General features: G+C 40.4%; 1 protein-coding gene across 1 annotated transcript in view; it reads right to left on the bottom strand.

Moving 5' to 3' along the window:
• Positions 1 to 449: 449 nt before the first annotated feature.
• Positions 450 to 25,868, bottom strand: part of LOC134179949 (FERM, ARHGEF and pleckstrin domain-containing protein 2-like) — a 25,520-nt gene continuing 101 nt past the window's right edge. The window contains exons 1-32 of the mRNA XM_062646993.1: positions 25,861 to 25,868; positions 20,589 to 20,693; positions 11,084 to 11,214; positions 10,951 to 10,995; positions 10,817 to 10,869; positions 10,671 to 10,744; positions 10,562 to 10,614; positions 7,855 to 7,942; positions 7,704 to 7,792; positions 7,580 to 7,646; positions 7,420 to 7,514; positions 7,281 to 7,358; positions 7,109 to 7,213; positions 6,974 to 7,038; positions 5,844 to 6,174; positions 5,613 to 5,777; positions 3,528 to 3,702; positions 3,356 to 3,440; positions 3,239 to 3,289; positions 3,102 to 3,160; positions 2,979 to 3,050; positions 2,848 to 2,916; positions 2,696 to 2,788; positions 2,553 to 2,629; positions 2,407 to 2,494; positions 2,178 to 2,348; positions 2,007 to 2,106; positions 1,514 to 1,947; positions 1,307 to 1,414; positions 1,179 to 1,238; positions 1,020 to 1,117; positions 450 to 947 (exon numbers count right to left, since the gene is read on the bottom strand). The exon at positions 25,861 to 25,868 is cut by the window's right edge and continues 101 nt beyond it. Coding sequence (XP_062502977.1) covers positions 833 to 947; positions 1,020 to 1,117; positions 1,179 to 1,238; positions 1,307 to 1,414; positions 1,514 to 1,947; positions 2,007 to 2,106; positions 2,178 to 2,348; positions 2,407 to 2,494; positions 2,553 to 2,629; positions 2,696 to 2,788; positions 2,848 to 2,916; positions 2,979 to 3,050; positions 3,102 to 3,160; positions 3,239 to 3,289; positions 3,356 to 3,440; positions 3,528 to 3,702; positions 5,613 to 5,777; positions 5,844 to 6,174; positions 6,974 to 7,038; positions 7,109 to 7,213; positions 7,281 to 7,358; positions 7,420 to 7,514; positions 7,580 to 7,646; positions 7,704 to 7,792; positions 7,855 to 7,942; positions 10,562 to 10,614; positions 10,671 to 10,744; positions 10,817 to 10,869; positions 10,951 to 10,995; positions 11,084 to 11,214; positions 20,589 to 20,693; positions 25,861 to 25,868 — 3,407 coding nt within the window. The 3' untranslated portion in view covers positions 450 to 832. The remainder of the gene's footprint in view (positions 948 to 1,019; positions 1,118 to 1,178; positions 1,239 to 1,306; positions 1,415 to 1,513; positions 1,948 to 2,006; positions 2,107 to 2,177; positions 2,349 to 2,406; positions 2,495 to 2,552; positions 2,630 to 2,695; positions 2,789 to 2,847; positions 2,917 to 2,978; positions 3,051 to 3,101; positions 3,161 to 3,238; positions 3,290 to 3,355; positions 3,441 to 3,527; positions 3,703 to 5,612; positions 5,778 to 5,843; positions 6,175 to 6,973; positions 7,039 to 7,108; positions 7,214 to 7,280; positions 7,359 to 7,419; positions 7,515 to 7,579; positions 7,647 to 7,703; positions 7,793 to 7,854; positions 7,943 to 10,561; positions 10,615 to 10,670; positions 10,745 to 10,816; positions 10,870 to 10,950; positions 10,996 to 11,083; positions 11,215 to 20,588; positions 20,694 to 25,860) is intronic.

The following is a 25,868-nucleotide window of genomic DNA, read 5'->3' as shown; positions in this document are numbered from 1 at the left end:
ATGGTGTTGCGTTCGCGTTGTCAAGAATTTTTCCACGGGGTCGATCCCTCGTGCACTCTGAAAATTCCTGCCACGTCACAGTCGGCCTGTACAGGTTCGGTGTGAGCGAGCCAAATTCGGCGGAGATAGGACGCGGGCAGCGGAGATACGTACGCCTGGCCACACACACAGACAGACAAACAGCTTTCCTTTTTTGGTCTTGTTTCGTGGTAGTCGTTTGTCGTCTAGGAAGAGACCTACTCCAAAACTAAAGGCTGTTTGCTGCTATAGTGAAACTGGCGTGTCTATACGGCAGCAGACGTAACGACGGGACCGTTGATGTCGACAGAAAGGATTCGGTAGCGTAGTGCGCTGTACTCTCGTTTCACAACGTAGATGCGTACGCACTCGATGCTGTTTGACGTAGACCAGACCTGATCACGTCCCCACATACTAAAACCCTACTAGCTAAATATATAAATCTTACATGTACATATTATGCAATAACGTGAGGTTACGAATATCACAACAATTACTAAAATTCTAGTCTACACGAAGCTGTTGACAGGTATACCGCAATGTGTGTAGGACTACTAGGTAAACTCCAGCCAGTCCCTTCCCGCCCCTGCCGTTCCACTATGTCAGTGTCACTATCTCCTCCGTATATCGACAATCCGCGGAATGACCAAGATGGAGTGAAACCGAGTCGAGTCTACTACAAGCATCTGATAATGAGCTGTTGGCACGTACAGCAATATATATCAGCACACCAATACACATAACAAGCCAAATGGCAAATTTATTTACTCATATCACCAGCATACATTGCTGGGTTTTGAGGATTTGTTCTCAATCATGACACTGTGTAGCAACGCTTGCTGACCTCTGGAGAACTATGAACAGCAAGACGACTGAGGTGACGATAAACAAACGACCTACTAACTATACCACACATCAACTCCGTCCATCTGTAGAACAAATACCAACTATAGTTTACAGACAAAGTAGCATGAATTAAGAAAATTCCTTCAAATGCATACCTGTCCAACACAAACTTGCTGTTTGCCATGTAGTAAAGAACTCGTTGCCCACATGTTAGCTTGAAGACAAACGTGTATCCGAGAACATCCAAGTCAGTCTAGCACAAAGAAACATGATGAAAGAACATCTATCACAGAAACACCGCGTGCACATCAAACTTTGTTCGGCAAAGACAGCTCACACTGTGGCAGCAAAAGACAACTCAGTGTTTTGCAATCCTATAAACTGTTTATATCAGATAGGGGCACAGCAACAGAGGTATACATGCATGTACTTTATTACTAACATTGTGACTTCTACAGAGATTGAGACAGCAACCTGATATGACCACCCAAAACCGCTTCCAGCCTCCTTCATTCTTCACTTTGGTTAGTAAGTAGCCACTCATTTCACGCTGCCAAACAAAACAATAATATGACCATCCGATCTCCAACATAATTAATTTAGAGGCGATAATAGAGGTATATGGCAGCAATCCCATGCATACTCTTACATCACGTGCAAATGATCCATTCTTTAGAGAAAGCAACGCTTTGCGATGCTCTACAGATTTCTTCTGGTTAGGTTTCGTCGTTTGTGGCCATGAAATGTTATCATCGTGCACGTGTTTAGCAGCCCGATGCCTGTAGCTCATACTCTTAGGTAAACTGAGCAGTCTAACTCCCATTTTGCGTTCGTCTCCTAGATCAGGATGACTAACTACAGCTGAAGTGGTATTGGAACTGTAGGTCTTGCAAAACATATCTTCCATTTCTTCTAAACCTGGTAAAAGACTCTTCTCTTGTGAAGCTGGAGGCAAAACAGCAGCATCAACACTTCCAGAAGTTGTCGGTAAACGTGGTCTGTCCAAATAACTGGTGTCCAATGATGAACAACTTTCTAACTCATTGTCGACAATATTCTGACACCTTATTTGGCTGGCCGTTACTGCAAGACGTAGCATGACAATATTTGTCAAAGTTAGCAATGTGGCCCATTTGTCCTACCTTTATTTTGTATCAGTCTGTAACAACTGTCACACACCAACTGGAGTTCAGCTGATCGACTTCCACAAACATAGCTGGTCAAGCATTGGCCACATACCATCTTCAGTATAAACATCAAATACACGTACATAAATGTGAACAAAGAAGATTCACTAAATTGGAAACACCCACCTTGCCACAATTCTTACAGACATGCTTTCGTCTCAACAAATGAAACTTCCTCTTGCAAATGAAGCATTTGCGAGACCTAAGCAGTTTCTTCATTTCTGGATTAACCCCTTCCCCTCCTTCAATATCAGTAGTAAATGGCAATGGTAACCCAGAAATGATTTCCTGTGTGTTCTATACAGTCAATTCTAAGACCTAGCTGTGCTATGACTTCATACCCATATCAACCTACTGTTGGCTTAGATTCTTCATTCTTCTCTTGAGCAATCTTTGCAGCCCTTTCAAGGTCTTTGATCCACATATACTTCTCTCGTACTGTCCTGTGAAAGCACCAGTTTTGATCCCTATGCAGTTTTCAGTCAACAGAAAAGTACTCACTCTGCAGCAAGTGTAAACAACTGCTGCTTTCCTATTAGTCTAAATGATGGAATCAGATCATTAAGTTCATCTTCTACCTAAACAAAACCATTTAAATACTCATCACTGCCTACCGTTCTATATCTACTGACTAAATTACTCACACTGATGTCAACAAGTGGGAGAACACCGCGAGCTATTAAATAGCTGCCACTAATCTTACTTTTCTTTACTGCATACACCAAAATGTCGGTAAACTATTCAAATTTACATTTTAAAACCAATTAATCACTGCAGATGAAGTTCGATCCCATACCACAAAAAAGACATAAGGTTGAGGTCGTCTTCCTCCTATTCGATACAGAGTACCTTCTTTGATCAAACTCTGCAGTACCCATGCATCCACGGTAATCTATAATGCTGCCAACGTTTCGTGCATATGCTAACCCTTCCTGGCTTGAGCAAGTTCTCAATTCCCTCTAGTTCTCTCTGCAAACGAATCATCTTACGAGAATCCTCCTAAACACACTCAGTTGCCAAGTCCAACAGCACATTCTGAGGAAGTCTCACTGCTGACTGAGTTGACTTGTTAACATGCCCTAAGGCGATCTCAATGCCTTCCAGAGCCTCTGTAGCACAAAAAATCATGTACATTTAGACTATTGATTGAGAAATCTTTGCTGGCGTTCAATACAAACTATTGAGACCTTCAATGTCACTGAAATCTTCTCCCTCAATGTCGCAGTTGTCCAACAGCCCTAATATATAAAAAAATGCGTGATATATATTTAACACTACAGTATGCTGACAAGAAACTATTATACTCTTAAGTAATTCTTTGTAGTGAACCATCCTCTGGAAAGGCCTATAAAACAATTCAGATGCCGGTCGCCGTGTCAAGTCCAACTCCTAAAATATGTGAATTCACACAATTAATAAAGCAGTTCTATCGTTCCACGTGTGCATTAATTGTATAGCTCCAAATTCATCCTACACCTCAAATTGAGAACAAACTCGAGCAAAGTCAGAATTCTTCTGCTGCCAGTGACTCAGTAATTCATAAATTTTACTTTCATTTGTAACGTAGTTTGTGTACATTTTCATACAAGCCATTCGTTTCTTCACAATGTCTCCAACAACGCAATTACAACACCCAACTGCTTGGTTCTCCCTGCAAATACAACATTACAGCACCATCAAGTCAAATGGTGACACATTAAAAGTTATGTATGTGCAGATAGAACAATTTTTTGGTAATTATTCCAAAGAGCCATTACAACTCAGAGAAACAGCGTAACTGACGCTTTAAGTACAGCGTTGCAACAACATTCACAAAATCAACACAATGCCAGTGTTTGGCAAGAACAAAGGTAGCTATACCGTCATGTTGATCTTTACAAGACCATATCATAGTATTGAGAATTTCAATACAACATTGCTGCTATATGAGAAGTAATGTCTACCAAGTAAGTAAATACAAAATCAATCAACGGCATGAAACACTCTGATATAGTGCCAAGAAGTGGTGCAGAACTTATCCAAGATAAGCATACAAACTCTAAGCTGAGTGTCCAGCAAAGCAAAAACAATACTCTATTCCTCAGCAAATAAGGAACACACACCCTCCAAAATTGTGTCCACAGTTTAGAGCTCAATCCACACCACAAACCTGCCCAAATTCTACACAACAACTACCATTAAAATCTTCAACTTCAGATGATCTGTCACCCACCCTATTACAGTTTGCTCAATCTAGCCAGACTTTTAAACTAGCTTCCTACGCATATGACATTCTGCTTCATAATGTCAACATCTTCAAGACAGACATATCACATAATCTCTCTTTCCGTTATCCACATGTATACCCAATATTCTTACTTCGTTTCTACATATTCGTTCTATTGGTACAAACCTAAAAATTGGTTTGTGTTAACCCGTCAATACCTAACTTATGTTGATCTATAACTAGAAGTCATCTATAATAGGACTGCACAACCCACACGCCAACTGTAAAGTGTACTCTTCTGACTTGGATCAATTTAAGGTTTACCAATATATTAATCAATTCTTCAACTCTGAAAGCCCATTTTCGAACTTGTCTAAAATTCTGGCAAGATCTGCATATCCTGAAAATTTCGTATTGATATGTTAAGCTGTTCAAGAGACTTCGTGTTCACACACACACACACACACACACACACACATACACACACACACACACACACACACACACACACACACAGACACACACACACACACACACACACACACACACACCACGCACCACACACCACACACCACACACCACACACCACACACCACACACCACACACCACACACCACACACCACACGCCACACTCACCACACGCATGCACACCACATGCACGCAAGCAAACCACACGCACGCACGCATGCACGCACGCACGCACGCACGCATGCACGCACACCACATGCACGCAAGCACACCACACGCACACCACACGCACACCACACGCACACCACACACACACACACACACACACACACGCACATCACATGCATGCACACCACACACACGCACACCACATGCACGCACACCACATGCACACCACATGCACGCACACCACATGCATGCACACCACATACACGCACACCACATGCACACCACATGCACACCACATGCACACACACCACATGCACACACCACACACACACACACACACCACATGCACACGCACTCACACCACACACACACCACATGCACACGCACTCACACCACACACACACCACATGCACGCATACCACACGCACACACACCACATGCACGCACAGGCACACATGCACACACGCACACACACATGCATGCACACACACATGCATGCACGCACGCACACAATGCACACACGCACACGCACATGCACACACCCGCACACACACACACACACACACACACACACACACACACACACACACGCGCGCGTGCGTGTGTGTGTGTGTGTGTGTGTGTGTGTGTGTGTGTGTGCATATATGTAATAATAACTATAATAAATGTACGTTAATCCATAACAATTTAAATAAAGCTGAATTTAATTGAGCCATACCAAGTATCCAAACGGTTTTCTAGCTCTCTGAGAAAGTCCTTGTGAAATTCTTGTATGACGTCCAGATTTCCGAACAACTCAGAAACTTGTCTTGCTGACAACAACTGAGACTTAACCACAAGGCTTCTGAAATGGACATTCAGGAGCTCCAGATCTGAACAATATCTACAAAGATAACACTAATGAAACCCACTCGATACAAACAAGGTTCAGTAAGTTTCCATCACTCACGAACGCTCTGTGTCTCGTAATTCACAAGCGACAAAATAAAAGCCATGCCAAGCCTTTTGCAAACTAGCAGACATCTTGTCCATAATTTGCTGTATGTCCACATCAGGTATGTCAATGGCATCAGGAGTAAATCCTACATCGCCAGAATAGCCCTCATCTTCTACTTCATCACAAGAGCTGAGAAATTCCTCAGACAAGGGCCGATGCAGTTTCTGTTGTTCATTGCCATGACGTCCTGAAATCCTTTGTACAGATTCAGTACTAGTGAGTTGTGATGAGTGCTGCATTGCAGTCAAAACACTTTCCACAGACGAACTGTCACTAGTCTGCACTAATTACACAAAACAAGTAAACACTTCATTAATTGCTACCAGGTAGGCTAATATCAATCAATCTAGTACTATACATGCAAACTATCTAAAACACCTTACAACAAGATAATCATTAATGCATTTGCTGTTTTAGATTCCATCTCTACCAAACACTCAAGAATTACCACCAAACAACCCAAGAATCACGCACTACGAAAAAGAAACTTGAGAGCAATGATGCAGCCCCAAATAAGTGCTATTTCCGAATAGGCACTTGGCCACCAAAACAAAACAAGATCTACTGATAGAAATAAACTTGGTTCTACAAAGATTGCAAATCACTTGTTTGACCAGCAAACAGCTGTGATTGTACAAGCCTACCCATTAACCACAAGCAAAGCAATCAATCACTTCAACCACCTCTTCAAAATGTAAAAAAGGCAAAGAATGCAGTGATGAGGACTTGAAAGTAATGAACTATAGTTTGCCTTGGTGAGTAGTAACAAGAAGACCGCCTCAAACTATTTATGCTTTAGTGTTCGTGTCAGATAAGGTTAATCATACTTCTTTTAGATACCAGGTGATAGATCCTGGCACTGCATATGTAGACACACAATAAAATGACATGCATTCTGGTGAGAGCTTAAGTAAACAGGTGAGTTATGCTATTGTCCAACCAGAAGTTTCCCTCCTGATCAAAACACTGCCTTGAATTATGTCACACCAATAAAATGACTGAAATTAACAAGAAATTAACCCAGCATCTAACCAAGAAATGCCATTAAACTCAACTCAATTACAATGTCAAATAAAAATTACATCGTCTCATGAGAGGTGAATTCACAGATAGGCAATACTGGCTGTCATCACATACTGCCCTTCGTCTGCAAAACAATCAACTAACGTCACACATCATTTCCTAATTAATTTACAGTATATACATATATAACTAACCTCAATGAACCTAGTTCTAATGGTTGGTCTACTTGGCTTGGAAGGCTAAAGCGAGCAGGTCTCTGCATGTCCTTTGATTCCACCATTTCACTGTATGGACGCGTGCTGGCCGGCATATCAATTAACAAGAAATTGCAATCACAGCCTACATGAAATAACTAACAAAAACTACCTAAACTGATTCCGAGATCTACTTTGAGATAAAGGCAAATAGGCAGACTTTGATTCATCATTCATACTCAATGCCCAGCTAATATAAAAATACAGCATGCAGCATATCTACAGTGATTAGAAACCATATATACACACACTTGTAGTATGCCTGAAACTCCACAAACAAGTGTAGAAACCGCTTTGCTTCCTGTTTGTGATCAAACAGAAACCCAATCTGTGTTGAATGTTGCGGCTACAATTAAAATCAGCTAACCAATTAACTATACTCACATCGATCTTACTGAACTTCAAGTTAACCTGGTCTTGAGTCAACAATTCCACATAAAATACTTGCTTCTTAACAAACGAATTTTTGACTGAGGTCCTAGTAACTAACTAATATCACATGCACATAATGGCAAAGACAAACATGTAAACAAACCACAAAAACTTGTGAACCACCGATTGGCCAGCAAGAACTAGCAAACCCTGACAACACAATCCTAGGATAATAATATGGTCATCGCTGTCCTGTACACAAATTGCAAAAAAAAACAAATTACTAGGCAACATCTCTCTTCCACATATCATACCTTCACTGAGTATTTATGTACACCATACAATGGAAGTCTTTTGCACAAATCCAGAATGAGTTTATCACACTGAGTGGGTGTAAGTCCACTAAAAAGTAATTACTATGACTTAAAGTGGCTGAGTCACAAATGGGCATGAACTGCTCGAGAACTTCTATTATTAAACAGACTTGTTGCACTGTATGCTTAAGTGTATGAGACTAACTTTAGCCCATAACCCATTCAGAAACAACTCAGAACACTGTTAGCTCAGAACACTGTTAGCTCAGAACACTGTTGGCTCACTTGCATTACTAAGCTATAAGCATGCATGTCCCCAGAGTACTATAAGTATGTATCATAGTGCAATCGTCAAGAAGTACGCAATACCACTCTTTACTTACAGTTAGAACCAAGACAGCTTCAGCTTCCTTTTCCACCACCCTTACTTACAGTTAATTAGCAGTTACAAACAAGGAAGCTTCAGCTTTCCATTTTTGCAACGTAACAGACATCTCTCCAAAGACATCATAAGCACACAGATAGTGTTCCTCTTTTGTCATCAATCTTCCTGGTCTGCACCATAATTTTGGATTTACAGCAACTGGACGTTGAATTTAGAAAACCCATGTCCAGTAATCACAAGGTACACAAGCTGTCCACCATCACTCATGAAAATACAAAATGTTTTATCTCGCTACTTCTAAAACAAAGAAACTATTACTACCAACTACATCAAAACATTTCCTTCATTCCAATAAAAATTGTTACCAACTGTAGCAGTGTAAGCCTAGCTAGTGGTACTGTAGAAGATAGCTTAACTTGTAACGTCAAGCTAAGCAGTGTTACTCAATTAGTGGCTGTCGCAGTGACTATTGCATTTGTTGCTTGCTTGCTGCTCATCAATTAAGTAAGTCAGCAGTGCCTGTGTTCTATAGCAACAACTACCCCTTCTACCCAATGGTTATTATGTTGAAGCAAATTAGTGCAATATAAGCCAAACAAGCAAACATGCTGTCATGAACAACCCCTGTGCTAGACACAGCTTTGCACAGCAAATTATGGATTAGGGCAATACCTAACCCTGTCTTCGGCCTTACCATGTCTGCACAGGAGTATATTGCTTGTCTGCATCTTTGGCTGGGCATTTCCTTATTTCCTCTTCCACCTTCTTCCAGCAGGTGCTACTGTGGTTCCATTTTGGACAGTCACAGAGATCATGTTCTAGGCTGCCACAGTGGCTCCCTGAGAAACAAACGTCACAATGCTTTGTGTGACATTATATTTCATTGTCTCCGGTCGAACAACTCAGGAACTCGACGTGAACAACGCTGTACTAGTGAGAATCAATCAAGACCAGGAGACGTCTTTCACCCTGATTCTTTGCAAGGTCGTCCTGCATATTTTGATCTCTCTGTCAGAAATTCTCTTCAACCATCTTATATTATCTTTTCCGCCAACACAGCTGGTACTGCTGCAGCAGCAGGGGAGATGGAAAAAGATCATCACCATCTTTTGAACGTTGAGTGTACTGGTTCTCTCTTCTATCCTCTAGTGGTAGAGACGTTTGGTCTATGGTCTTCCTCCAGCCTCGAAGTACTCAAAGACATCACTAGGAAGACTACCATCACCAGTGGACTTACTATTAGCAAGGCTTCAACCTACTTACATGAACGTTTATCTGTCTGTTTGTGGAAATATAATTCAAACATGATTTTAGCGTTATTAGCTGTGTTAGCTCTGTTTCTGATAAATGGGACTCATACATGTATGTTTAGAGTTGTATTATGCGCTCACCTTTAGGTGGTGGGACTATAATTATATTATAACATTGAGAGTTATATATATATATATATATATATATATATATATATATATATATATATATATATATATATCATTATAACAAGGCAGAAACAGACATAACAGGCAAATCCCAAAAAAACAGTCATCTGAATCTAAAAGTAGTCTACTTTCTATCAGTCTAGCATAACTTCCACAAACTAACTGACAGCTGCTGTATAAAGTTATTGTAAGCCTGTGAAAACGGAATGTTGTTTAAAGTAATTGGTTTGGTAGCAATGGTTATCCGAATTTCCAGGCTGACAATAGTCCTACAAGCTCCAAATGATTCTACTACAAGAGGACAGAAGTGTGCACCAGAAGAAGACAATTAGCTAGGTCATAACATTTGGTGATTTCTCAATCTCCCCACCCAGACTGGTGGCACCTGGGACAGTCGCTGCATAAACTTGAAACAAATTTAGGTTGGAAAGAATTACGTACGGTTACATCAACGTCTCCAGGGCAATCACAGGTGTCTGACAAGAATCTGGCCAATCTTGCAATGTCTTCTTCTTCCAATGTAAACCTCCAAACTGTCTATCTCTCTCTTGAAGGTGGTTTGCTATATAGATGCTGCATGACATTGCATGCCTCGAAGACCAGACTTAACATAAGATTGCCATTTTCATTAATACAGAGAATACATACAAGATAGCTAACTCTGACTCTAACCCTAACCCTAGAAAGCTAATGGTTAGTTAGTCTAAATGGATGCAGAGCTACAGTGCACACAAGTGTCAGCAATTACATACCTTTTTCAAGTTTGCATATGTATGCCATGTGAGGGGGTATTTAAGCCATACATGCACATAACGGTGACCAAGCCACTTTAATATTATATTATATATTATAGCTACAACCAAACATCACAACTTGCACTTACAAGCACTTATCAGACCGATGAAACATCTCCATTTCATACTCCACATCAGGAGTCTAATAAAGCCATTAGAAACAGTTCAACAAAATATATAACCAACTTCCTTTTAGACCTGATAGATGCTCAAGCAAAACCTCCTTGAGTATCCTGGCTGATGACGAGCCATGCTGTAATTTCCAAATTGACCTGATGATCACAAAGGATCAGCTGCAATTCAACCAACTACTTCCATACATTAAGTTAATCAAACTACATCACTTTGCAAAGTCAATCCTCCAAGCTGTGCCAAACTTTCTTTACTACATGTCCAACTACAACAAATCAATCACTTGCATTGCTACATATGTACAACACATGCGTAACCTCCAAAAACTCTGCAGTATGGAGCTTACCTTCCTGTTTGTACGTGTTCATACAGCTCAACCACAAGCAAGCATCTGTCAAATTAAAGAAAAGAAAAAACCACTGAATTGCATGCAGTTTTCTCCACACTAGAATAAACACTTAGGGATGTTAAGTACACACCTGGAAAGTTCATCAGAAACAAGACTTGGTTCTGGTGGCCAAAATTTAACTCTAAGCTGCATTGCAACTGAGTCATCACAGGTGCAACCTGTTAACTGCTTTCCAACTGACAATGACAAATCCAACCAACACTGCAGTAAACAAATTAGGCAGAAATATTACCCAAGCCACTAATCAATATCACATGTTTCCAATTTTGAGCACAAAAATTAAGCATGTATAAACATCATTTTTTCTACACAAACTGCACAACAACTTTTCTCATGTAAAACTTGCTACCGCATATCTACGTATCTCTTGTTCAAAATAACAAAGTACAGCTAATTTAACTAATTGCTTCATGAAGTGTGTGTAATTCTGAAAAGTAAAGCTATAGTATATTTTCTTATATATAATTAAAAGCCAAATCTTTACTACTCATGTACATGACCCTCAGATTTAACAACCTCAAGTATAACAACATTTTTATTTTAACAACATGACTCTTGGCATGATCGAAGCACAACTATTGTAGTTCTCTGTGGACTAGCTACCATCAATCAGATAACTAAGAAAAGTAGCATGTGGTGCCACAGCTCCCTTACAGCTCGCTAGCACGCGCCAGTTCGTGTATTGAAGGCACCAATTAAACACAACCACATTAGACACAAGGTTGATAAAACACACCAATAAAAGCTACATGTTAGTTTAAATAAGTTAGCATATACTCTTTATTTTATAGTTAATTGTTTATTTATTAACTTCCTGGTCTATCTGTTCTGTGCCATTATGCTATAAATTTCATGATAAACTATCAAGCAAGCCACAAACAAGTAGATGAATGCACACAAGAAACCCTTTCTCACTATAACCCTTTCTCGCTATAACCCTTTTTCACTATTACCATTTCTCATTATAACCCTTCTCGCTAACCCTTTCTCGCCAGAAGTATGGGTGGTGGGTAAGGTCTGGCTGCACAAGACTAACACTCAACTCAGACCCCAGGCTAAAAGTACAGTCTGATGACGACCGACCGTATATACGTGACTGTATTTATACACTCGATTAGCTCAAATGCAAATGAAGCTATTCCGACCAATATAGACGAAACTTGGTGTCATTACCAACCATAGGCAAACCTGATGTCATCCTAGAGCAGAGTATACATTAACCACGCAAGACCTTTCATGTTTTCTGTTTCACATTAACGTCTTGCGTCTCCTGGATACTGTAAATCCAGCAATTTTGGTACTCATAAATTTTAGTACTCATAAATTTTAGTACTCATAAATTTTAGTACTCATAAATTTTAGTACTCATAAATTTTAATACTCATAAATATTAGTACTCATAAATCATAAATATTAGTACTCATAAATTTTAGTGCTCATAAATATCAGTACTCATAAATATTAGTACACGTACTCATAAATATTAGTACTCATAAATTTTAGTACTCATAAATATTAGTACTCATAAATATTAGTACTCATAAATATTACTACTCATAAATTTTAGTACTCATACATTTTAGTACTCATAAATTTTAGTACTCATAAATATTAGTACTCATAAATTTTAATACTCATAAATATTAGTACTCATAAATCATAAATATTAGTACTCATAAATATTAGTACTCATAAATATTACTACTCATAAATTTTAGTACTCATACATTTTAGTACTCATAAATTTTAGTACTCATAAATATTAGTACTCATAAATTTTAATACTCATAAATATTAGTACTCATAAATCATAAATATTAGTACTCATAAATTTTAGTGCTCATAAATATCAGTACTCATAAATATTAGTACACGTACTCATAAATATTAGTACTCATAAATTTTAGTACTCATAAATATTAGTACTCATAAATATTAGTACTCATAAATATTAGTACTCATAAATATTAGTACTCATAAATATTACTACTCATAAATTTTAGTACTCATACATTTTAGTACTCATAAATTTTAGTACTCATAAATATTAGTACTCATAAATTTTAATACTCATAAATATTAGTACTCATAAATCATAAATATTAGTACTCATAAATTTTAGTGCTCATAAATATTAGTACTCATAAATATTAGTACACGTACTCATAAATATTAGTACTCATAAATATTAGTACTCATAAATATTACTACTCATAAATTTTAGTACTCATAAATTTTATTGTAGCACCCTGCTTCGTCTGCGCCAACCAGTGCCCAGCAGGGTTGTCCCCAGCATACACAAGGCATGGCGCTCCGCCATGCCTTGGCTCCCGCGTGGTACAGGCCCGCCATGCTTTACTGAGTAGGCAGTGGCTACTCTAGAGTCTGCTCACACATTTTGCGCAGTGTGGGAAAATTTGTAGATCTCGGGATTCTGAGCACGTACAAGTATATACTGAAACCAGGTGGAGACAACCGGTAAATAGAGATGGGGTACATGTAATGTAGTTATGATTATTTAACCCCAAAACTGACAAGTTCCGCATTGTGATGTGTAAAGGGCCGTCCTAGACCCGCCTTGTTTTGACATAAGCAGATAAGCTAAATGTTTAATTGCATTCTTTTAGAATCCCATACACTAATTTAATTAGCTGTCTCTGTAACAGTTGTTCTTTGAGTCTGTTCTCTTGTGTAGCTATGAAGACAACGAACTTTGCATTTTAAAAATTTGCAAAGTTCTTTGAGGCAAGCAACTAATTCTTTGCATATTATTTTAGTTCTTTGCCTAGAGGGCCTGGGATGTTTGGTGTGATGGTATGACCAATTAGGGGAATGACTGCCATATGGTATGAACTTGATTGCAATACAAGTACCCAAAAAGCAACAGTGGTTGTCATGCATCGCTCACAATTGCCTCGTTAGCAACTGCAGTTTCCCCTCTAGCATCACTAAACGTTTTTATTTGGGGTGTAGCTACTGCAGAATATTAGATGGCTTTAGAGAACTAACAATGAACAGGTTAACAATAGAAATAAATGAGGAAGACTTGTCAGAACTGCGGCAAGATTCTCCATAGAGACCGAAAAAATGATAACAATGACTAGCACAACAAGCTTGATTCTTGTTGCTATTTTGTTGGGAGCATCTAGGCAAATCTAAGGCGTGTCATTGTAGCGGAGTAGGTAGCGGTCTGTAGATATGTTGCCCCTCCAGATATGTTGCCCCTCCGAATCACGTGTTGTCGACTGATTATGCGAATCAAATATCTATTGCTCGAGCTCTGAAAATTTCTCACAGGCTTTAGCGGACTTTTTAGTTTGACGCGTATTCCAAGTTGTGGTAAACTGCAATGTGTGAGTCATACTAATCCTTGACCTAAAACCCCTCCTCTTTTTAGCACAATGATTGTGGTAAGTTAGTGTGAGAATGTGCACACGCTAGATTAGTTTGATGAAAATGAGTGTCCCATTACTGAAAGACAACGTAGCTGCCAGTGTACTTCCCCATGATACTCCATCAGAGTTAATTCCCGTTCGTGTCAGTGGCGATGGCAACTGCCTCTTTCATGCCTTGAAAGTGGCATTGGCTGCAACCATAAAATGTTTGCAAGTGCCAACGGTTAGTGATCTTCGAACTGCGCCGACAAACTGGAAAAGAACGGAGCAATTTACGCAGCCCTTATTGTAAGGCAAGCCCCTAATTAGCGTCAGTGTCAGGGATGGTGACACGTTGCATCCAGGATCGCTGGTTAGTACAGTCATGTCTATCCACTGCTGCTTTGACAGCTTTGACAAGTGTAGCGGTAAAAAAGTGTACTGTTGTAAACTTTAAAAGATGTTTTCTTTTCTTTTAACAGGTAATGGCATCTGATTCCCCGTAGAAATTGTCCAAAAGCGTTGCAACAAATGGAAACAAAATAAGTTTTAGGTCTGGTTCACATCAGTAGAACACTGGGTACATAGACAGGTCTATATATACTATCTCTAATAAGACTGTCAAGCAAGTTTGATTGGCTTCTAGATTAAAATGCGTTACGTTAAACAAATTGTGCGGGGTGTGGTCATGAGAATTTCCGCCATGCCTTACAAAAATCCTGGGGACAACCCTGGCCCAGTATTCGCTTACAATAAGTGACATATCCCACTTCTGCTATATATTGACCAGTCAATAAATCGGGCTGTATAACTGCCTGGGGCTACTGGTTTATCAAGATATAAATTCTTTATGCACGAATATCAATGCCTCAGCTGGGTGCTACAAGCCGGTTATAGACCTTCTGGCAAGTGTATAAACGAATACACCCAGCTCGTTAGCACTCGAGCTTCGCCCTCGTGCCAACTCGTGGGCAGAGCAAGGTGTATTTCATTTATACACTCGCCAGCGGTCTATAACCCATACGTACTCATAAATTTTAAAACTCATAAATATTAGTACTCATAAATATTAGTACTCATAAATTTTAGTACTCATAAATATTAGTACTCATAAATATTAGTATTCATAAATTTTAGTACTCATAAATATTAGCACTCATAAATATTAGTACTCATAAATATTAGTACTCATAAATTTTAGTACTCATAAATATTAGTTTTCATAAATATTAGTATTCATAAATTTTAGTACTCATAAATATTAGTAATCATAAACATTAGAACTCATAAATATTAGTATTCATAAATTTTAGTACTCATAAATTTTAGTATTCATAAATATTAGTATTCATAAATATTAGTACTCATAAATTTTAGTACTCATAAATATTAGTACTCATAAATATTAGCATTCATAAATTTAGTACTCATAAATATTAGTACTCATAAATATTAGAACTCTTAAATATTAGCATTCATAAATATTAGTACTCATAAATATTAGTACTCATAAATATATTAGTATTCATAAATTTTAGTACTCAAATATTAGTACTCATAAATTTTAGTATTCATAAATATTAGTATTCATAAATATTAGTACTCATAAATTTTAGTACTCATAAATATTAGTACTCATAAATATTAGAACTCTTAAATATTAGCATTCATAAATATTAGTACTCATAAATTTTAGTACTCATAAATATATTAGTATTCATAAATATTAGTACTCATAAATTTTTAGTACTCAAATATTAGTACTCATAAATTTTAGTACTCATAAATATTAGTACTCATAAATTTTAGTACTCATAAATATTAGTACTCATAAATTTTAGTACTTCTGTCTATGAAGTAGTTTGTACACATGTTATTTTAGTACAGGACATCGGTACTGTACTGTAGCCGAATTCAAGTGCATCTATCTATAAATTTTAGTATTCATGTTATTTTAGTACAACCGGGTATCTGTACGAAAGTAACTAAAATTTCATGAGTACAAAAATTTCTGGATTTACAATAACACGCTAGCTTTGGTGACAAGGACATACCTAATTTAATACACGCTATACACTACAATCATGTGTCTTACGCAGCTGTTTCGCTGACTGCAATCTCGATTTTAGCGCTTGTGTTGTGTTGAAAACAACAACAGAGAAAAAGGAAGAGAGAATGGGTTGCTCCAGTTCCTGCCAAAAGGCTCAAGCAACAAGCCTATTACAATTTGACACAGAAAATGTGTCTCGTGATCGGCAATGTAAAAGTACAATGAGACAAATGAACGCCCTCAATATAGACGTTCTTCCATTAGAAAATACCGGGCTATCATTACTCCACAAGTGAGGTTGATATAAAAACACACGAGGCAAGATGCAAGAATAGAAACCGAGTCTAACTCTTGTGTTACGTGTCCTTCCCTGTTCCGCGTCCTTCCATCTCAGCATTTTGCGTTCACCATTCTAATGTGAACAGACACGCAAGGACGTACGAAAATGCAAGAACACGTACATGACACCTCCTTGTAAACCCGGCTTAAAGGTGCCCGCTCACGATTCACAACACATGCACAGACACACCCATGCAAACTTGAAATGGAACATCTTAAGGTGCACCACGTTCTATGACATACTGTCTTTATTCCTAGTATAAAGAGAAAGGTGAATTGCATTCTTGTCGATGTCCGCCATAGCAGTTTCACTCCTCGTACTTTACATTTTAAGAAAGCTAACGACAAGTGTGTTAGGTTCTTTATAGACACTTTACCATCTCGAAATAACTTGTTGTTGAACGACAAAGCGCTTTCTCGATTGTTTTGTTGTTGTACGTGACCTGGAAATGGGTGGAACAATATTGCACTTCGTGATGGCATCTGACACTCGGAGCGAGAAAGTAGCCACAGAGAGGTGTCGGACGCCGTTGACATGCAGATCTGCACATCTATCCCTTTACAATAGCTACTAGCCTGGCACACAAGAGGGCCTGGGTACAAGGCTAGATAGCTACCATATATATATATATATATATATATATATATATATATATATATATATATATATATATATATTAGAGAGACTAGCTATAATAGCTACTAGCCTCAAAGTTCCAGACCTATTTTCAGGTCACATGCAACAAGGTAAAGATCGGGAAATCGCTTTGTCGTTCAACAGCAAGCTATTTCAAACTGGTAAATGGTAAATGTGTGGATAAAGGCATGATTTCCAGTTTGCATAGGTGTGTCTGTGCATGTGTGTGAATTCGTGAGCGGGCACCTTTACTCCACCTCTCTTTGTTTGGTAGCTGATACGAGAATTTGGCCATCAGGTCGTCCATCCTGTACATGGTGTTAGTCCTTTGCTTTTCATAAGGGTTTAGCACTTAGAAACAACTCCTAATCTACATTTGCAAGTGCATGTTTTCCCACCAACAACCTGGCGTCTAGAGATCGAAGGCACTGGATTCAAGTGCCATGCGATATGTGTATATAGCTGAAATGTACCTGACTTGTAACAATTTGCTTGTTCCATGGTGTTTCTGCATAGTGGTTCTGAAGTATGACAGCTTGAATTTTCAGACAGCGTGATGCGCAGCTACAATCAATAAGGCCATCTTCACAGAAATTTGGCGCTCCACAAGAATTTGCGAAGGAGAACATGCATTGTCTATGACAGCGCATCTGTTCGTCAGACAAAGCAACTGACCTGTAAGTACGCAAGTTGGAGACGAGTTTGTACCCTATGTTTGCAAGCCTACACATTGGAAACCTTAGCTGAGACCAGTGCGTTGGGGCATAATACCTCAGTATGCAAAACATTATCACGTGACGAGATATTACACTGGCCAAGAGTACTGTATAGCCTCACAAGCCAGGCTGTTCCTTGCAGTCGCTGAGCTAAACGCACATGAATCACGTAATCACGTGAGGAGAAGGGTCTTTTGCCGGAATTGCTCCAGCAAGAAGAGCCTGGTCGCTTTCGAGAATATCATAGTGACATGGGACCCCGGATCCAGGTAAGGCTAATTCGATTGCCTAAAGAGCTCTTTATTGTAATTGCATTTGATACATGAAGCACAGAGTAGCCCTCCACAAAGAGTGCTTGTACGCGAAAGCCAGCAAAGCTGGTGTTGGACAAATTTCTGAACAATGGGCCCAGGAATGGCCTACATGGGGCTGGTCCGGTGAACATACACTCTTCATGCAGCAGCGTTTCTTTCTACTGAACTCATCTGCAGGTTTAAAACCGACATAGTATGCAGTGTTCACCACTCTTGTGCATCTACTCTGACAGCTATAGTCTGTGGGGTACATGGCGTGAGAACTGGCCTGTTGCACGGTTCATCAAAGCAGTGGCATACATGCAGCTTGTTGACTTCTCCAGATGGGAACTGAGTCCACACCATGATCAGATGGCACAGTCTTTCTGACAGCTGTACTTCATTGAGCACTGATTGAAATGAACGTGTGACGGTACTTTCAACTTAACAAGCAGCTCTTTTTACGACATTGCCTCTCCTCATGCAGGGGCATAGCGTGGCATGGGCTAGACTGGGCTATAGCCCATCATTTGTAGGCGTGGTCATTAAAATCGTGGAATATAAATACGCATGAGGACCAAGCTGTATATAGTATATATCTACACCACCCTTTTTCCAGTCTGGTTCTACCACTGATTCTACCATATCAGTCAAGTAGAAGCCAATAAAAGTGGGCGTGTCCGTAAAAATGTGCGAAGATTAGCCCCCCATTTCTAGAGGTCACACTACGCACTGCTTCACAGTGAACTGGAAACATCTAGGCGTGGAAAAAAACAGCAGTGCAGTGGACGGTGAGTGGACCGTGTCAGGAAGTGCAGAGTTGACTTGTAGTTGCATGTGTTGTGTACTATGCACAACTTGTTTCAATACACGGACTCTGAGTGCTATTACACTAACCGTGTAGAATACATGAGTTCCGTTCTCAAACAACCGCGCTGCTGATTCGGCCGGCGATCTACTTTTGGCAAAACTGAATGCTGAAAAGGAGTCATGACACTGCAGAATAAATGGCTGGGCTGCATATGTACGTACTAGAAGCGAACAATAATCAGGGTTCTAGCCAGGCATGCTAAGGCGTACCGGCCCGCTACGCCTTCAACATACACTGTAATATGCAACATACAACATACCATCAGTCAGTACACTGTAACAGTACAGCAAAAGCAAACGATTTACAAGAGGCATCCTAAACCACTCCTCAAACCAGTCAAAATTTTTCTTTCAAAAATTTGCACAGACAACACGTACATGCCGCGCTCATGTGCAAGACTCATGTGCCACGCCCATACCGCTATACCTCTTCCAAAAATCCTGGCTAGAACCCTGATAATGTCTACATACTTTGTGCAAATCAAGTAGCGTGTCATTACTTTCATACTTACAGGCTTAGCTAATCGAATTAGCCTTATCCAAGCTATGAAACCAGACCTAGGGTCCCACGTCACTATGACGTTCTCGAAAGCAACCAGGCTCTTCTCACGCTAGAGCAATTCCGGCAAAAGCTCCTCCTCCTCCTTGCGTGATTAACGTGCATTTAGCTCAGCAACTCTGTGGAACAGCCTGGCTTGCGAGGCCAGGCACTGTAGTGCTTCTCTATTCATTTCTAGCATACTGTATAAGATGAAACATTGGCAGGAATCTACATTGACAGTTTGCTAAAAAATTGATGGACAAAGCATAAAGCATATTGGCGGATTTTATTTTGGCGGTTGGACATCGTTGTTTGATAACTGATATACATCTTACCATAGGTGGTCATAGAGGAGTTTGTGATTGTTCATGGATCACATTTCCCTAACTTACTGGTTTCCAACTACTGCCTTGTGATGAAGAACTGCTGTGCCAGTGCAAAGAACGGGACCCGTGTGAATGTAACAGTCCAGCTTCATCCATAGCCTCATGGCCTCATTCATAGGCACAACAGACGACAAGCAGGGATTACCTACCGTCTTGTGGCCTCATCCACATGACGTACCACCATCCCCATGACCATATGATGCCTGATCCACGTGGGTGATGACGTCAACATATCCCGTGGCCAAATTAATGGCGGATTCTATATCGGCGGTCGCTGAAAAATCCGCCAATCCGCCAAAATAAATCCCCCAATACTTCATCTTACAAGGTATACAGGGCACTGACTCAAGTCTGCAGTATGTAACACACCTTCTCGTTGTCATGATTAGTATATTGTAACCCAAATGATCGAGGATATGCTATTGGCACTTGCTTTAGCATTTCTCCCCAGACATACGCTCCCTTGGCACTTTCCTAAAAACAACAAATGTATCAACCAAAAAATGCCCAGTACACCATGTTATGTTTGTAGAGATAGCGACGCGTGTAACATACACGTATAACACAACTCTGTTAGTTATTATGAAATCAAAACAGGACAACTCAATACCGGTCCGTGAATGACTGACCGCCAACGCACGCTACCGCTATAACTATCTGTGAAGCCACACCACATCTTCCCCTCTCTACCACAATGTAGAGGGATATACCATCTATCATTGTATGCCAAACATCTCTTAGTCTTTATGCCATGTTGGAGCCCTTCGTAATGTTGATGGTCTTGCAGAAAGTTGTTCTCTCCCCCCTCCCCCCTCTGTCGCCTCACTACCTGTGCTTCTTGTAATCGTATCCTCTCCTGGCAACTCATCTTCCTCCTCTACCCCATCTGCCGTTGTTGTCGCTGGCACCGATACCAATCTGTCCACATGCCATCTAGTACCATCACTCAAACAACAGGTATCGTGTCCTCTAATTTCTACCACCTCCAAGGGCTCAGATAATCTTGGGTGCAATTCGCTTTTCCTTACTGGATGTTGGACTCTCACCAAATCACCCTCCTTCAAAGAATACTCCTTTGCATTCTGTTCTCTATCCACTCTCTCTTTTAGTTTGCGTTGTTCTTGTCTAATCCTTGTTGTTGTATCTTCTGTTGTTTCCCTCAAAGTAGCATTCTCTTCCTCCATACCCCATTTACACTATCCTTGTCATTCACTTGTGGTGGTAAAATTGCATGCAAAGAAAGGCGAAATTCCCTATTTATCATCATTTCCGCTGGTGATCGCCTTGTCAACGCATGAGGTGTTGCTCTGTAATTTATCAATATCCGTCTGTTTGCTTCAGGGAATGATCTGACTTCTAACAAGTGTGTTCTCAGACCTTGTTTCACAACTTGGTTGAACCGCTCTACTCCACTGTTTGCTTGTGGATGGTATAACGATGTTCGTATATGCTGAATACCTTTCTTTTCAAGAAATGACTCAAATTGTCCTGAAACAATTGAGGTCCATTATCTGTGACAACAGTAGATGGCAAACCCCAACGAACAAAAAGGTCTTCCAAAAATTCAATGATTCGACTAATTTCAGTATGACTAAGTGGGACAAATCTCTGGCCACTTTGAATTCAAATCATGTACCACAATTAGATATCGATAATTGTTCAGTGCTCCTTGTAATTCTCCAACTACGTCAATTTGAGTCTCTTCCAAAGGCTTGGTCGGGCAAGGTATTGGGTGGAGTGGCACCGGGTTAGGTTGCAGTGATTTTCCACTTCTCACACACACAACACATGCTCGTACCATCTCTTCAATATGCTGGTCTATACCAGGCCACCACACTGTTTCTCGAGACCTTTGTTTCATCAATTCTTACCATCCCTAAGTGTCCTTCATGTGCCAAATCCAAGATAGTTTTTCTCAATTTTGTTGGTATTACCGCTCGACTTCCTCGTGCTACACAAACATCATTCCAAACAGAAAGCTCATCCCAAACATTGTAGACTCTACTGAGTTGATTACATGTTAAATCTCGTGGCCATCCCTTCACTAAATATTCTCTGACTTTCTGTAATATTGGATCTTTCTCTGACTCTTGTCTCAACTCTCCTGGTGTGACTACCAAGTTCAAGTATTGGCAAACCACCCGAAACGTTTCTCCGCCCACAGCACATTCCGTATTATGCAAATCACCAGAGGCCCTTGAAAGAAAATCTGCAACCTGATTTTGTTTGCCTGGTCTGTATTGCACTCCAAAATTATACTGGTTTAAACGGTCAAACCATCTATGAATTCGAAGAGGTGATGGCCTGATCCTCCTGATGACACCTGATGGTCTGTTCGCAATACAAATTGGCGACCATACAAGTATGTATGCTACCTTTCACATGCCCATAGACAAGCCAGAGCGCCTCTTTTTCTCCCACCGAGTATTTCTTTTCTTGATCTGTCAATGCCCGTGAGGGAAACGCTATCAGTTTTTTCGATGCCTTGTTTAATCTGGGTTAACACTGCCCCACTGCCACTCCTGAAGCATCACGTGACATATGTTGCATCATCTATTGAAAAATTAGCCAAAACAAGTGGCATTACGATCTTTCTTTTCAATTTCTCTACTGCTACACATGTCGATGTCCAGACCTAAGACATGTCTTTCCTCAGAAGTTGTCTTAGGGGGGTCGTTATATCAGCCTAATCCTCCATAAATCTAGAATAGTATCCCACAACTCCTAAGAATGATGCAAGCTCTTTTCGTATTTGTTGGAATTGGAATGTTTCAATTGCTTCAATTTTTGAATGAATTGGTTATAAGCCACTGGCATCAATTCTGTAGCCCATAAACTCGATTTCTGTTTGCCCAAATAAGCACTTCTTACAGTTTAATGTTAGATGGTGGTCTGCTAGTCTTTCTAGAGTTTTCTCTAGACGGCAGTCATGTTCTGCATTGCTTGGGCCATGTATTACTATGTCGTCCAAATATACAGTCACTCCTTCAAGCCCTCTCAAAACCTGCTTCATAATCTTTTGGAATGCACTAGGGGCTGATGCCAAGCCAAAGGAAACTCGTCGAAATTGATACACCCCATCATGAGTAATGAACGCAGTAATGCTCCGACTGCTCTTGTCCAGAGGAATCTGCAAATAGCCTAGCCTCTAACTTCCAGACCAGAGAGTGCGTGAACTCTAGTCTGGACCAAAACACTACTAAAATGACTTCGGAAGTACTTATCAAAAGCGATGCTAAATGGTAGTCTAACAGTGTAGGATCATTTACCTAGATCAACATATCATTTGTACATGCCATAAGATCTCACGAACAAGAAGAGACGTCTGCCGTGCTTGCGGCGATATCTTGGTGGACGCATGAAACGGCAACTCTTTGATTCTTCGGCAGACCGCAAGCTAGTCTAACCGCTCAACTGGCAAGACTACCACTCAACCAGTTGTCAAAGATGATGGTCTAGCGATGCTGCTGTGCATGTCCTGTCACCGCAAGCTTGAAAATATCAAAGAACTGAAGCTGAAACTAAAACTAAGATGTGTACGTGCATCATCACCGCTCGGCGTGCACTTAGCCGCCCATGAGGATTTTACATGCGTGCAATCAGTGTTAGTACGCTTAGCATAAACAATTACTGCCATACCAATCAGAATTTACAACCGACATTCCGGTTGTAAGGAGCTGATTGGCTTAGAAGGCTATTTCCGAATTCATTTTAGTATCCACTTGGTCCAGACTAGAGTTCGCGTGCTGCGTGCGCTCTCTGGTCTGGAAGTTCGAGGCTACAAATAGCCTAGCCTCGTACCCAGGCCCTCTTGCGCGCCCGGAGAAGAGGGCCTGGTACACGTTGTATTCGTATGCGCGCATAAATTAGAAGGAAATCGTGGTAATACATGCACGCATGCGGAACCGACGTTGTTTAGAATCTCGAGCCGATAATGTGGTGCGCAGTGAGACTCAATTTGGCTGAAGGCAGAGCTTCTGGTTTTGATATGGTGTTGCACTACGCTCTAGGCAAGCTTAAGCTGTGTAATGTAGAGCTGAAGGAGCAGCAGCGTGTTGTCGTAGAGCACGTCTTCAACGGAAACGACGTCTGCAGCTGGCTTCCTACAGGATACGGTAAATCGCTGTGCTATCAACGTACACGGTATAGGCTTGACTGTAAGCTAGAGAAATGTGGTGAAGAAGATTGTGGATATGTCGCCATTGTCGCGATCGTGTCTCCTATAGTATTGCTGATGATAGAACAAGTCAAAGATTACGCGAACGCGGAGTTTCACTTGACCTTGGGTCTAGATCTAGGGTTTCATCACTACTGAACACGGAAGCTGTTTCACTGATTGCGCGCGACATTATCGGCTCGAGATTCTACACAACGTCGGTTCCGCATGCGTGCATATATTACCACGATTTCCTTCTAATTTATGCGCGCATGCGAATACAAGGTGTACCAGGCCCTCTTCTCCGGGCGCGAAAGAGGGCCTGGGTAGGAGGCTACAAATAGCCTTGAGATAAATCCAGTTTGGAGAATACAGTTGACCCATTAAATTCTGACATTAACTCTTCTCGAGAAGGAATTGGATACGTGTCCGGAATAACAGCCTTGTTTACTTGTCTTAGATCAAGGCATAGTCGGATATCCCCTGACTTCTTTCGTACAATCACCACATTCAACATCCAAGGGGAGGTATCAATATGCCCAATAATCCCTTCTGACAACATTCTACTGATCTCCTCAGATACTTCTATTCGCAAAACAAAGGTATACGATGCATCGTCTGTCTCAATGGAATCACATCTAACTCCCTGTGCATGTAAGCGTGTATCTCTTTCGTGGAACCCTAGGTAATGGAAGTTGTTTATAGATGCTATCAGTGTTATTACGTGCATCCGTCGGCTGCTACGTACTTCCTTGTATGCTGAGCATAATGCGAGTTGTCTGGAGATGCAATCAAAGATTGAAATCCTGGCCGAGCTGCACACGTTTACAATCATGCAGCTGCGTAGTTACCCGTCAGCCGCCAGATCAATTATATGCGGTCACTACACGGGATGAGCAGTAAGGAGTTCTGAGATCCGGTTCGGATGCGTTTGGATACTTTTGTATGGGCCGCCATTTTAGATTCTTCGTACCCTACATATATTCATCTATTTCCAAAGGTGTGACAAAGTCTGTCAGTTTATGAGTCAACTATACTACGTCAAGGTTTCATCAAATGAGAACCGGTAATTACTAAGTTGTGTCGAAATATTTATCACAATAACTTGCATACCTTCTGTCAAAATTGAACTCAAACCAGATCCATCTGATGAATAACTAAAAATACCTAACGTTTCACGCGTCGGTAATTACCATTTCTTTGCCCCAACACTACACCATGGAAACGGCAACCGTGCCCATACAGCAAATTGGCCGCAGCTGGCCTCGAACTTCTACGCGTGCACCTCCAACATATCACAGAACACCAATCCTGAGTGTGAAACGCGTGGGAGAAAGGTTCGAAACTCGTGGGAGAAAGGTTCGAAACTCGTGGGAGAAAGGTTCGAAACTCGTGGGAGAAAGGTTCGAAACTCGTGGGAGAAAGGCTACTTGCGATGCGTGAAAATTGATACGCAAGAAACATTCGCTGTCTGACGTAACTCACCTTCGTTA

This window comes from Corticium candelabrum, chromosome 5, assembly GCF_963422355.1.
Source record: "Corticium candelabrum chromosome 5, ooCorCand1.1, whole genome shotgun sequence".
NCBI lineage: Eukaryota > Metazoa > Porifera > Homoscleromorpha > Homosclerophorida > Plakinidae > Corticium > Corticium candelabrum.
Note: the sequence above shows the minus strand (reverse complement) of the source record. Positions and strands in the feature narration are given on the sequence as shown.